Below are 14,989 nucleotides of genomic sequence, written 5' to 3' on the forward strand. Positions count from 1 at the left end.
AAAGTATTGAAAAAGTATTTTTGAATATTAGAAAACATTAATCATAACACATTTTAACAATGTATATCAACTTTACCATAGCTAATAAGGGTTAAAATAAGGGCAATTACATAATACAATTTTGCTGTAAGGAAATTCAGGTAAAATGTACATTTAATTTTTTTAACAAACCCAAATTATTTCTGTAAAAGAATTTGTTGTAGTGAGTATGTATCTAAGGAATAACATCTCTGGCCTACAAAACCATAAACAGGAAAATTAGTATTTAGGTTCTCAATATTTATAGAAAAGGTAAAGAAGCTGGGTGCTGGTGGCTCACACCTGTAATCCTAACTACTCAGGAAGCTGAGATCTAAGGATTGCGGTTCAAAGCCAGCCTGAGCAGGAAAATCTGTGAGACACTTATCTCTAATAAACCACTCAGAAAACCAGAAGTGGTGCTGTGGCTCAATGATAGAATGCTAGCCTTGAGCTGAAGAGCTGAGGGACAACGCTAGTCCCAGAGTTCAAGCCCCCCCATGACTGACGAGAGAGAGAGAGAGAGAGAGAGAGAGAGAGAGAGAGAGAGAGAGAGAGAGAGAGAGAGAGAGAGAGAAAGAAAATGGCCTAAAAAAAGGACAGGAATATAATTTGTGTTAACATCTTCCTGTTAACAGTTATATGAAATAATAGCTGTCTGAGATAACCAACTATGAAGATAAAAGATTTGTCTTGGTTCACAGTTTAGAGGTGCAGTCCCTGATCATTGCTTTGGGCCTGTGGCAGCACACTACCTCACATCATGGCTAGGAAGTGAAAAAAAAGAGGAAGTGACTAAGGTCTCATAATCCCCTTCCAAGGCATACTTCTTCCTGCCCCCCAATGACCTAAAGATAATTAGAATTTGCAAATAGTCCCAAGCTGGGACACAAGCCTTTAACAGTTGGGTCTTTGAAGAAGAACATTTCAGATTCAGACTATAACATGAACCAAGTGAAAGCAAAATTGCTTAAATATAAGTTAATAGACAATTTTTCCAGAGTACAATGTTGTAATTTTAAAGAAAATTACTCTTAAATACTTTCTTCAATTTCAATATGATCAGTTTGTCACTGACTTTTTTTTTAGATAGGGGTAAGGAAGATGGGAGCCAGGAAGAAGAGAAAAATAATTAAAATAACTAGCTTTTTAACTTTTTGAATATATAGTACCAGTTTACTGTTTTTTTAATTTACTTATTTTATCTGTGAAATGATAACAATTTGTTGATTTCCTACTTTGTACATTTTATGTCATTTTATTAATACAGTAACATTTATTACTAAAGTTTTCTGTTACTTTGAATTTGCAGGCTACATGTACAGAACACTTTGGAAAGTCAATAGAAAATACTAGTGACAAAGTAGAAGAAAGGGCTGAAATTTTTTCACGAAATCCTGAAACTCCTATATTTTTAAGAACTGAAGCTGTGAAGACACCTGAATCTTTGGAGAAAATACAGTTTCCAAAAAGTCCCTTGTTTGAAATGTAGGGTTTTAAATACTATTTATAATTAAATTATCTCTTCATTGACATATATTGTAAGGGGTTTATTATGAAATGTTTCAGAAATGAAAAGGAGAGAGGCTAGTATAATGGAACTCCATATATTCATTCCTCTGAACACTTCTTAAGTGTTTTAGTGATTTGTTTCATAAAAAAGCCATTTTTCCTGAATCATTTATTTAGCTGAAGATATGTAGATTCTGATTATTCATTCCATATGGTAGTATATAGATATAAGATTTTCCAAAGGTTGAGAAAATTATGAAAAAATTACAAAGGTCAAACTAAAGAGCTACTGTCATTTATGATAGATTATAGTCTTAATATTCATTAATGTTCTAGCAGTTATTTTTCCATATGTTGTTTTGTCTAAAGCAAGAATTGCCATTCTGTTACATAACTTCTTTAGGCATAAATATCTCTCTAACATGAATATTTAATTGTAAAATACAGATTTGTGATTAGCAGCCAAGAAAGTAGTGCTGCAATTAACCTTTATATTTAATTCAGTCTCTTCTTTAACATTGAACCATGAGGTTCTTCTAAGACACATGTCAAATAGACTTTACTTCATCAGGAATCATCCACCTGTGGTCTATATCTGTATTTGAACTACTAGTAAGAGTATGGTGTGTTGACTTATGCACAGCATATCAAATGCTAAAGCCTCTCTCCATGGGTGAGAATACACACACACACACACACACACACACACACACACACACACACACACACACACACACACACACACACACACACACACACACACACACACACACACACACACACACACACACACACACACACGCATATTGCATATTAGGTGGTGGAGATTGAACCCAGTGCCTCATGCATGCCAAACATATTCTCTACCCTTGTGCTACAATCTCAGCTCTTATGTGGCAGTATATGCAAGTCACTAGGCACTTTATAAATAATGCTTATTTATAGTTCATAACAACTATTTAAATTGTAGGCATGTTATTATCTTCATTTTCTAGATGTGGGAATAGAATTTACTGATAAAACTAGTCAGTGTTATAGTTGAGATTTTTTTTTAAATTTAATTTTATTTTATTTGAGAACATACTGTACAGAGGGGCTACAATTACATGGGCAGGATAATGCATACATTTCTTACCAAGCATTGCAGCCTCCTCCTTTGTTTACCCTTCACCTCCCTTCCCAGCCTCCCCCCTCCCCCCACCCAATTATACCCCCCTCCCCCCCACACCGACATTGTAAAGTTGGTTTTGACATGACATTTTGTACTTCTCATTGTTGCAACAGGTCCACCTGAATCCTTAAACGACTTGTTTGTCCCCATCTCCTCCACATGTTATACTGACATCAAATATAGTGAAAGCAGGGGTTACACTGTGGGGGAGGGACATACAAAGCTATAGTTGAGATTTTTAAACAGACAATTCTGGACATAAAATCCTTATTTTTAACTACTGTGTAATATATTATCTTGTCTAATTTTTCTCAGATAATTTTATAGTTAAACTCCTTTACATAGTACTTTTTAATGGCTGGCTTTTCTGTAAGATCTTGTGATTGGATTTTGAGATCTAAAAGATAATGTCAAGGTTAAGTGCTTGGACTTTGAATCTGAATTGTTGTAGTAAAATTTCAACTCTAGCACTTCTTTTCAGTTATCCCTTAACTATTCTTGCTTCCAAAATCTTGTACTGCAAAATGAAAGTTACAGCAGTAGTAACTACCTATCTCATTGGATCATTTTGTGAAGTAAGTTATTCTTATGGAAGTACCTGGTAGAGCACCGGGTACCGGTGGCTCATGCCTGTAATCCTAGCTACTCAGGAGACTGAGATATGAGGATCACAGTTCAAAGCCAGCCTGGGAAGGAAAGGCCATGAAACTCTTATCTCCAATAAACCACCGAAAACCAGAAGTAGCACTATGGCTCAGGTGGTAGAGCGCTAGCCTTGAGCTGAAGAGCTCAGGGACAGTGCTCAGGCCCAGAGTTCAAACCCTAGGACCGACAAAAAACAAAACAAAAAACAAGAAAGTACCTGGTAGAATTGTGCCTGATAGTATATTCTCAGAAAGTATTCTTACCCTCACGTTGATTTTTCTACATTATTTTCCACCAAAACCATCTTTTTACCATAGGTTTGTTACTTTAGTAGCTACCCCCTACTTTTTTCTACTATGCTAATTTTTACCTCTATGTTACTGCTTATGGTACTTACCATTTTCATTGTTCCACAAGAGCTTTATAATATATTAATGACATCTTAATTTCTCTGTAACAGAAATAGAAATACAGTGCCTGAAGATCAAACACAAAAATCTCCTGGATTTTCATTTATTACAAGTTTTGCTTCTAGATCACCAGGATTGAATTTATTTGACTCCTCTGTATTTGATTCAGAAAACTCATCAGATCAGGTAAAAGTATAAGTTTTATTTTTAAAAACTGTACACTGGAGCTTTGGATAGTTTTAATTCTTTAGCACCAAACTATTTTGGAACTAAAAACCAATTATTCAAAAATTCTTGGGGCTGGGAAGGTGGTTCAGTGGTAGAATGCTTGCCTTGCATGCATGAGGCCCTGGGTTCAATTCCTCAGCACCATATAAGCAGAAAAAGCTGGAAGTGGCGCTGTGGCTCAGGTGGTAGAGCTCTAGCCTTGAACTGAAGAGCTGAGGTACAGCTCCCAAGCCCAGAGTTCAGGCCCCACGAACGACCCGCCCCCACCCCCCAAAACATCTGAATACTGGACCTGGCATATAGATAAATGGTTGAGTGCTTGCCTAGCATTGGTGAGGCCCTGGTTTGATACCCAACACCATGAAAGTAAAACAACGCAACTAAAGTCCTCAAAATACAGATTTTTTTGGTTGGTGGTGGTTGGGCTTGAATTCAGGGCTTAGGTGCTGCTGTTCCTGAGCAGTTTTGCTCCAGGCTAGCTTTCTACCACTTTGAGCCATAGCGCCACTTCTGGTTTTTAGTGGTTAATTGGAGATAAATGTCTTGTGGGGGCTTTTCTGTGGCTTTGAACCACAATCCTCAGATCTCAGCCTTCTGAGTAGCTAGGATTACAGGCATGAGCCATGGGCTCCTGGCTAACACAAGGAGGATTTAATTTGTAGTTTAAAATTAATTTGATTTTATAATGAATGTGTTTAACTCCTAAGCAAACTATATATTATCAATTAACTTAAAATGCTGTTATAAATTGGTCTTTTCAACTATATATGTGTACCTTGCACCTCTGTCATTAGTTAGTTTTAAAAATAAGTAATTCCCTGGTCTGAAAGTTTGACTCTTATGGTAGGTTGAATATTGCTGTGATTTTTTTTTTTTTTTTTTTTTTTGGGTCCGGTCGTGGGGCCTGAACTCTGGGCCTGGGCGCTGTCCCTCAGCTCTTCAGCTCAAGGCTAGCGCTCTACCACTTGAGCCACAGCGCCACTTCCGGCTTTTTCTTTTTGCTTACATGGTGCTGAGGAATCGAACCCAGGGCCTTGAGCATGCAAGGCAAGCGTTCTACCACTGAGCCACCTTCCCAGCCGGGTAGGTTGAATATTAACTGTCCTAACAACCACAAGGTCCTGAGTTCAAACCTCAGTATTACCCCCTCCCTAGAAAACAATTTCCTCCTAATAGATCACGATAGATCATTTTTGTATTTAATACGTAAATTGAAGAGTTAAGATATGCTTTTAGTGAGAGTAGAGAAATATTGTGTAGTGGTTAAAACTAGCTGAGAAGTCAGATAATAACTTGTATGTTTTGCATGTGGAATTTGAAGTAGAGAAACTCAGTTTTCTTATCTGTAAAATGAAAATAATAATTTTGTTTGCGAATATTAAATGAATTTATACACACAAAACACCTTGAAAAGTCCCAACCACTTAATAAATGCTATGAAAGGAAGTAGCAATGTAATGAAAGTATTATTATTGTTCATTTAGGTATTTTTATGTGGATTAGAAGTTTTAATTGCTGTGTCCTCTTACAGTGAATGGTTGACATATTTTTTCAAGAGATGATACAGTACTGTATCTGTATCATTGCATATCTTCACCTTTTGCTTCAGTTTTTACTTAAGTGCTAATTTGAAAAACTACTGAAGTAAATTCCTAGAAAGAATGGACTAAAGATGAAAAAAATAACAATGACTAAATTCTCATTTAAGACAATAACAACATAGATATACATAAACTTAATGGGAAATGGGCACTTTAAATAAAGAAAACTATAAAACCACTGAAAAATTATTGAATACATAAAATACGCATGTAGGAAGAGTATGTTGTAAAAATAAATTTGTTCTCGGGTAATTGATGAATGTATTTGGAATAATAGAAAATTTATCTTTAATTTTGTTGTTTTGTTTATGCAGAGGTAGAGCTAGGGAAGGAGACTGACAAAATAATGTTTCTTAGGAAAATGTTGTCAAGAATTATCAAGAAAATGTTCAAAAGTAAAACTGATAATAAAGATGGAATTCTGTTTTTTAAAAAATAGCAAAAGAAAAACAAACCTTAGCCAACATAGTGGCTCATGCCTATAATCCTCACTAATGGGTAATCTGAGATCAAGAGGATTGCAGTTTGTGCCAGCCTAGGAGAAAAGTTGATGTGACCCTTTCCTAACCAATAAAAAGCTAGACACAGTGACAAATTATCCCAGCTTAAATAGGAAAATTCATGTTAGCCCTGGCAAAAAGTGAGAACTTACTAAAAAAAGAAAACAAAGAAAAAGAGCTGAGGCACATGGCTCAAGTAGTAGTATGCCTACCTAGCAGGTACAAAGCCTTGAGTTCAAACCTTGGTGTCACCAAAAAGTTTTTTTTTTTAAGGCAAAAAAGAAGGAAAAGAATAATAAAAGATAAAAGAGCCAACATAAATAGTAAAATGCTACAGAAAATTAGAACTTTATAATAATTCTATTAATATGAATGAGTTAAATGCTCCATTAAAAGATAAAGATTGAACCAGGCAGTTCTGCCTCATGCTTGTAATCTTAGCTATTCAGGAGACTGAGATCCAGAAACAGTGGTCTTGAAACTAGTGATTTTGGAGACTCCATCTACCAGATAACCAGCAAAAATCCTGGGCTAGAGGCACTGTGGTAGAGTGCCAGCTGAGCAAGCAAGCTGAGCTAATGGAAGGCCCTAAGTTCAAACCCTGTAACTGGCAAAACAAAAACAAGGAGGGGAGGTAAGGGGAGGGCCAAAGATTCTAGCATTGGATAAAACAGAATTACCTGAAGCCTGGTGGCTCACACCTATAATCCTAGCTACTCAGGAGGTTGAAATCTGAGGATGTGAGTTTGAAGTCAGCCCAGTCAGAAAAAGTCTATGAGACTCTTATCTCCAATTAACTACTAAAAAGCCAGAAGTGGAGTTGTGCTCCAAGTGGTAGAGCCCTAGTCTTGAGAAAAAAAGAAAAAGAAACACTGAAAAGCTTGTTTGTTTGAAATAGGGTCTATGAAGCTCAGGCTGATCTCAAACTGGTGGTCCTCCCAGTGCTGGGATAGGCCTTATTTTAATGTAAGTAAATAAAGAGGGAATGTAAATGAAGCTAGAACTCCTTTTTTATGCTGGATATTGAATCTAGGTCATTGTGTAGCTAGATAAGGCTTGTACCACAGAATCATATACCCAGTCCTAAGACAGAACTTGTTTTAAGTGCAATTCTATGTTATGTAAGAAGTATGACTTACTTTAATCTTGAATATTAGATATGCTTTATATACTGTTCTACTTATTTCACAAGTAATAGTTTGTGGGAATTATTTTCCAGTTTAATGAGCATTATTCTGCAGTAAATCTAAATCCTCCATCACAAGAAATTGGTAAGTGATTTGAAGTTTGCTACATAAAAAAACATACTAATTTTCCCCCTACTTTTGTGACCCTCACTGATCTTTCCTTCCTCCTTTCACTTCCCCACCCCTTCCTTTCCCTTCCCCCCTCCCTACCCATTTCCTCTCTCTTCTCTCCTACTCTCCAATTTCCCTTCCTTCCTTCCTTCCTTCCTTCCTTCCTTCCTTCCTTCCTTCCTTCCTTCCTTCCTTCCTTCCTTCTTTTTCCTTCATTTCCCTCTTTTCCCTTCCTTTTTCCCTTACCCTTCCCTCTTCTCCCAGTTTTTCCCTCCTGGTCCCCCTCCCTCACAAGTTGTATAGTTCATTTTCAACATAATGTCTAGTGAGTATCAGCTGCGTTTGTTCACTCTTTGTCCCACCATTTTTGTGCTCCCCCTGACTCTCACCAAAACTGATAATCTTACATGAAAGATGAAAGGTACAGTGACAAAGGAGCAAAACAAAAAGCAAAACCACAAAACCTCTTTGTTTCCATTTCTTGGAGAGTTCATTTCAATAAACATCATTTTATATGAGCATATGCACATAGCAATTGAGCCTTTGTGATCCTCTCCTGAGAACATTCTCCTTTGGTCTCACAGTGTGAATATTTAGAGTGGAAAAAAATATAGGTGCTTAGATGACATTTCAAGCAAGGCTTTACTGTTGATTTTTAATTGTTTAGTAATGATTAATTTTAAAGTAAATTTAAGGTTTTAAAAATACTTTTGTATTTATAGCTTTAAATAATATAATGAATAAAAATCTATTTTTCCTTACTGGCAATTTTGAGAGTCAACAACCAAATAATTGTATATGTAAAGTTAAATGAAAAGTTTCTTTTTCAAACTGTAGAAGTCTTTCCACTGTTCTATTTCTATTAACAATGTCATAAGCATACATTGTGGCTACTTAATAAATATTAGTTAGATAAGTTTGCTTAGTAGTATGTCTTCAATCCAGCATTTTTTTTCTTCCATTTTCATTGCTGTGATGGTAGGTGAGGTGAGATTTTTTTGCCATCTCTTTGATGGACTGTAGTTTTTTCTCCCTTTTTATCTGTCTCTGTTTCTAGGTTCTTTTTACACATTCTCTCTTGAGTAAACTTTATGAAGCAGTTCAATTCATGTCTTAAATGCTTATGATTTTCTGTTAACTCATTAAAGCCCATATTCTAGAGTAGGACATTCAACATTTTTTTCTAAGCTCACCATTATTAATTCTGATTTAATGTATCCTTTTTATTTCTTAGTGCCCCTGCCAAGTTGAATTGATTGTGGTTACCCTAATCTTCTATGCATGCCTATTTTTGGGCCTTCAAGTCTTCATTTCCACTCCATATTTTTGCCATGTACACAAGTTCCTTATAGTTGCAATTTGGGCTTAAGTTTATGTCTTTTGTAGTTTTCCATAGTACCAAGGACGATGCCTTGCATATGTGAGAAATCTATTGAAATATATGCTAAATAGAAAATTGATTGTGGGCTGGGAAGATGGCTCAGTGGTAGAGCGCTTGCCTTTCATGCTCGAGGCCCTGGGTTCGAGTCCTCAGCACCACATAAGCAAAAAGAAAAAAGCCAGAAGTGGCGCTGTGGCTCAAGTGGTAGAGCGCTAGCCTTGAGCTGAAGAGCTGAGGGGCAGCGCCCAGGCCCAGAGTTCAGGCCCCACAACCGGACCCTACCCCCCCACAAAAAAAAAAAAGAAAAAAGAAAAATGATTGTATGTTACTATATTTAATACTTATAATCTATTAGGTTATATACATTTTATGTGTCAAATAGCATGATCTCATTATGTTTATCTTCTTCAGGAAACATATTTGGGAAACCAGAAGGAGAAGATGCCTTTACATTTTCTTTTCCATCAGATACTTCAACTCATACATTTGGAGCTGGAAAAGATGACTTTAGTTTTCCATTTTCTTTTGAAAAAAGTCAAAACACACAACCTTCCTCTTCAAAAGATTTTTCACCTTCCTCACAAAATTCAACACAATTTACATTTTTTTGAACTAGTTACTAATTTTTAAATTATTTTATTGCTCTATAATCATCTAGAGTATAACTTTACATTAATACTGAAAACAAAGATATTTTTGTTGATTAAAATAATAAGTTAATTTCTGTAGTTACATGAATTTGAGTATTTAAATATTCAAATATTGAAATTTTATTTTATTTTATTTTTTTTTGGGGTGGTCCGGCCATGGGGCCTGAACTCTGGGCCTGGGCACTGTCCCTCAGCTCTTCAGCTCAAGGCTAGCGCTCTACCACTTGAGCCACAGCGCCACTTCTGGCTTTTTCTGTTTATGTGGTGCTGAGGAATTGAACCCAGGGCCTCATGTGTGGCAGGCAAGCACTCTACCACTGAGCCACCTTCCCAGCCCCTGAAATTTTATTTTTATTGTGGCTTAGCTAATCATTTATTTTCATTTTGACTTTAGATGCCATATTCAGGCAGAACTTTCATTAATCTTAATAGAATTCAATACTTTCCCCATTAATCTTTATTATAACTATTAAGCCTGCTTCTCCTAAGAACATAAGTTCTATTCTTGAATTATTTCAGTTGTGTTGATAAGAGCATAAATTCAGACTATCAGAAAGACTGTTTGATGATAACTGTGCAGAACAGGGCTCAGGAATATTTATTTCATCAGCCAAAAAAAGACTAAAAGTCACTAGGATCCAGGTGTTTGTGGCTCACACCTGTGATCCTAGCTACTCATGAGGCTGACATATGAGGACTGCATTTCAAAGCCAACCTGGATAGGAAAGTTTGTGAGATTCTTATCTCCAATTAACCACCAAAAAGCCAAAAGTGGAGCTGTGGCTTATGTCGTAGAGTTCTAGCCTTGAGCATGAAAGCCCAGAACAGCATTCAGCCCTTGAGTTCAAGTCCTAGGACAAGCACACACACGTACACACACACACACACACACACCACTAGAGCTCACTCATACTTCACTATTGCAGCATGCATGATAGTATTATAATTTCACAATTTATATTATTGATAGTTAAGTCTGTCCATATTTTCTTCAAAACACAACAAATGGCAAAATTCTAATTTTACTAGTTATGTTAGAATCTTTTATGAAATCAAAGGTGAAAGACTAATTTTAATATATATTTTTTATTGTAAAGATACTGTACAAAGGGATTACAGTTACATGAGTAAGGTAATGAGTACATTTCCTATGGAGCATTGTTAGCCCTCCTTTGTTTTTCCCCTGCCATCCCTTACCTCCCCACCTCCCCAACTTCTCCCTCTCCATCCCCCAAAGTTGTAAATACAGTTCATTTTCAATATGGTGTCTTGTACATCTCATTGTTACAATGGTTGAAAGTCTTAAATGTTTGAAAATTTTTCAGTAGTACTTTTTTTTGGTAAAATCTATTTTGAATAACACTTAAGATTTTGATTCCTGGGCTGGGAAGGTGGCTCAGTGGTAGAACACTTGCCTTGCATGCTCAAGGCCCTGGGTTCGATTCTTCAGCACCACATAAGAAAAAAGCCGGAAGTGGAGCTGTGGCTCAAGTGGTAGAGCGCTAGCCTTGAGCTGAAGACTTAGGGACAGCGCCCAGGCCCAGAGTTCAGGCCCCATGACCGGACCCCAAAAAAAAAAAAAAAGATTTTGATTCCTATCTTCAACAAGAAACATTGCATATTGTTATTTTTAGTATTGACACATTTATATTGTATATTCAGTTTAATTATATGTAGCTTGTTAATATCTTAAATTTTAATAAAATCATAAATATTTTTCAGTATCTGTATTTTAGTTGTACTGATTGATCAAGCAATAAAAATGACTTCATATTTTGATGTATAAGTACTTTAAAAAAATCTCATTGTTTCTACTTAGCCTTCTGCTCCTTATCTGGTCAAGAAAGCCTGGGTCCTCTTTTAGTTGAGTGCTTGCAGGAAATTCAAACCATGTGGGACAATCCTGACCCCTTAGCCAGTGTAAAAACCCAAATACAGACCAGGCTCCAGTGGCTCATGCCTGTAATCCTAGCTACTCAGGAGGTTGAAATCTGCTTCAAAGCCAGCCTGGGCAGGAAAGTCTGTGAGACTCTTATCTCCAATAAACCACCAAAAAAACTGGAAGTGGCGCTGTGGCTCAAGTGGTAGAGCACTAGCCTTGAGCTGAAGAGCTAAGGAAAAAACGCCCAGGCCCAGAGTTTAAACCCCCGAATGACAAAAAAAATAAAAAATAAAAAATAAAATCCATTCACCATTTACTTGATTTCTCAAGCCATTTTCATGCCAGTTTAGGAGACCTGCTTTCCTTTCCCCTAGAAAACCTTGTTACATGAGTATGAAATTATTTTGTCATATATTTTGGTATGTCTGTTTTGTGCATGTCCCTTATAAGTCTGAATATACAAACCAATTTTGGATGAGAGTTTATGCTGCTTTTTCAGAGTATCTACAATGTATTAGAATTGTATAAAATTAAGCTTTTTCCAAAGGCTTTAAGAAGATTGATCTAATTGACAGGATTTCAGACATATTTAGACCTTTAAAACATTTAATAACTGGGTAAAAATGACAACTCAAGTCTGACCCCATGACTAAATTAATTGGTAGTTTTGATGTATCTAAGATAAGAGACTCAAGCAGGAAGCTGGTGGCTCATGCCTGTAATCCTAGCTACTAAGGAGGTTGAGATCTGAGGATCACTATTTGAATCAGGTCTGTGTGAAGCTAGTCTGGGCAGGAAAGTTCATGAGACTCTTACCTCCAGTTAAGCACCAGAAGACCAGAAGTGGTGTTTTGGCTTAAGTGCTAGAGTTCTAGCCTTGAGCTAAAGGAGCTCAGTGATATCACCCAGGCCAAGAGTTCAAGCCCAAGATCAGCAAAAAAAAAAGAGAGAGAAAGGAGTAAAAATTGTAATTGATTGGTTATTTAAGATTTGAAATTGGTTTCAGCTTTTAGTATCCCAATAATTACATGATTTTTGTACTTTAGGATTTAAACTTACCATATATCAATAAATGAAAATATTTAAGTATCTACAGTGGCTGAGCATGGTTGTTCAGTATCTGTATTTCTAGCTACTCAGGAAGCTGAGATCAGGAAGATCACAGTTGAGACCAGCCTTGGCAAGAAGTTCCCAAAACCACAACCCACCCAATAAAATACTAAGCATGGTGATATGTGCCTGTCATGTGCTATCTGGTCTATGCCAGTCATAGCAAAAATAGGACCCAATTTGAAAAATAATAAAAGGAAAAAGTACTGGAGGCATAGCTCAAGTGGTAGAGTGCTTGCCTAGCAAGTGTAAAAGGTCCTGAGCTCAAATCCCAGTACTGTCAAAAATGAACATTTATATATGATATCTTGACAACATATAAAAAGTCTCAATGTAATATTATACTTAGGGAACTTAGAACCAAATGAGGGGACAAAACTTAGAAAGCAAAAGCGAAATATCCATTACAATAAAATAGTTATAATTGTTTCTATGGGTAATAATTTGATCTGAGATTGACAAGACACCAGTTGCTTCAACAAATAGAAAGGTCATTATAAACTGGAAAGGCTTAGAAGTCACTGAACAGGAAAATTTTTAATTAAGACATTTTAAAGGTATGCAGACGGTAAAATTCTTGACTATAAGATGGATGTGTTTTTTGCACTTTTTTTTTGGCCCTAAGGAATGAATGCAGGGCTTCAACTATACTAAAAGCCTGCTTTACCATTGAGCTACACACCTAATCCTGAGTTGATGCCTTTTCAGCTTTACAGTTTTTGTTGCCAAACTCTTAATGGCTGATGTTCAATATAATTTTATAAAATACTTCTGAATAGGATCGAGTTGGTAAACAGAGTCTTCTAGATAAGCTTTTTAGATATGATAAAAGGACTAAGATTAAATAGACAACACAATCAGGTGAAAGAAATTCAACCACAGCTTTTGTTTTATGAGCCAGTATTTTAAAATAGTGAGGGAATCTTCAGGGAAATGGAACATGTAGTATGCATGTGTGCTTGCATCCAGTAACAAGTGAAATTGATGTTAAGAGGCCAGGATTGTAACAGTAGCAAGATTGACATCTGTATAACAGACATTGGGCAGGAAATTCAGCCAGTAGAAATTGATGAGGTCAGGATTGTAAAAGTAGCAAGATTGACATCTGTATAGCAAGACAGTGGGCCAGAAATTCAGCCAGTAGAAATTGATGTTGCACTCAATTGCAAAGTCCTTTTTATGTTGAACTCTTGGGAAGAATTTCCTCTTTGAGAAAACTTAGATTTTCCCCTGAAAGCCTTCAGCTGACTGGATCAGGCCCACCTACATTATGGGTTAATTTTCTTTATGCATAGTGTACTGATCAAATGTCAATCAAGAACATCATTGCAGCACTCCTCAGTCCCAGCCTGTTAAGTGACGGAAGCTACAGGACCACTTAAATTTCTTGAGGATGTGTGTGTGTGTGTGTGTGTGTGTGTGTGTGTGTGTGTGATGGGGCTTGAACTCTGTCCCTGGGTACTGTCCCTGAGCTCGTTAGCTCAAGGCTAGTGCTCTACTGCTTTAGCTACAGCGCCACTTTCTATAGAACCACTTAAGCCAGCCAGCCTCATAAAGGGTAACATTCACTGATCCAGAAATTAGGTTGGTTGGATATCTTTAAGGAGGGCATTTTTATCTATGTCAAAATAAAGATTTTCAAAGTGACTTAGGCTTGAAAGTATCATTATGTCACCCACTTACTTAGATTCAGCTGTGGTCTTCTACATTCCATCTTTTTTATCTGAATCTTGCTTGGTTTTTAAATGCATATATGTACATATGTAATATATGCATATATGTATATATGATATCTACACATATATGTATATATGTGTATATGATACATATATGTATATATATGGTTAAATTTCTTCCTTGTAATATGCAGTTCCATGGGCTTTGATAAAGTTGTATGTCTATCATACCATACCAGTTATATTACTCCCAAGTGTTCCAGCATGTTGAACCCTTGAGTGAAGCCTTTCCCTACTTCCAAATCATGGAAATTTACAGATTTGTTTTCTCTCTCTACAGTTTTGTCTTTTCCAGAATGCCACAGAACTGGAAACATATGATATGTAACCTCTGACATCTGGCTGCTTTTATGTAGCATTATATGTTGATGCATGAATAGACTATTCCTTTTCATTAATAAGTAGTCCACTGTGATGTATGAGCAAACTGTTATAGCCAACCTGTCAATCTATTGATGGAAAAAAAACAAATGGCATTTTGTGATTCTAAGGAATGCCACCATAAACATTCACATACAGGATTTTGTGTGCCTATGAATGACTTAGCCTGTTAATAACAAGACATCATAAACTAGGTAGCATATAAACAGTAGGTAATTGTTTCTCATACTCTTAGAAGTTGGAAAGTCAAAGACTGACATATTGGCAAATTTGGTGTCTGGTGAACACCAAATATTGATATATTTTTCATTTCATATAAAGTAAATCCCAAATTTCTTTTGGGACTTCCTTAAAATCACTTAAAACTTGCTTGTTTAATTTTCATATGTTTTGGTAGGTTTTTCAAATGTCTTTTTGTTATTTCTGTTTTAATGTCATTATGGACCAAGAAATGTTCTGGGAAGGG

General features: G+C 36.3%; 1 protein-coding gene across 2 annotated transcripts in view; it reads left to right on the forward strand.

Moving 5' to 3' along the window:
- The window catches only part of CUNH14orf39 (chromosome unknown C14orf39 homolog), a 38,106-nt gene extending 28,731 nt beyond the window's left edge, over positions 1-9,375 (forward strand). For both annotated transcript variants that reach the window (XM_069993771.1, XM_069993686.1), the window contains 4 exons: positions 1,331-1,506; positions 3,807-3,942; positions 7,305-7,356; positions 9,176-9,375. In XM_069993771.1, coding sequence (XP_069849872.1) covers positions 1,331-1,506; positions 3,807-3,942; positions 7,305-7,356; positions 9,176-9,375 — 564 coding nt within the window. The remainder of the gene's footprint in view (positions 1-1,330; positions 1,507-3,806; positions 3,943-7,304; positions 7,357-9,175) is intronic.
- Positions 9,376-14,989: the final 5,614 nt, after the last annotated feature.

The sequence above is a fragment of the Dipodomys merriami genome, unplaced genomic scaffold, assembly GCF_024711535.1.
Source record: "Dipodomys merriami isolate MVZ:Mamm:240054 unplaced genomic scaffold, mDipMer1.0.p SCAF_1, whole genome shotgun sequence".
Lineage (NCBI taxonomy): Eukaryota > Metazoa > Chordata > Mammalia > Rodentia > Heteromyidae > Dipodomys > Dipodomys merriami.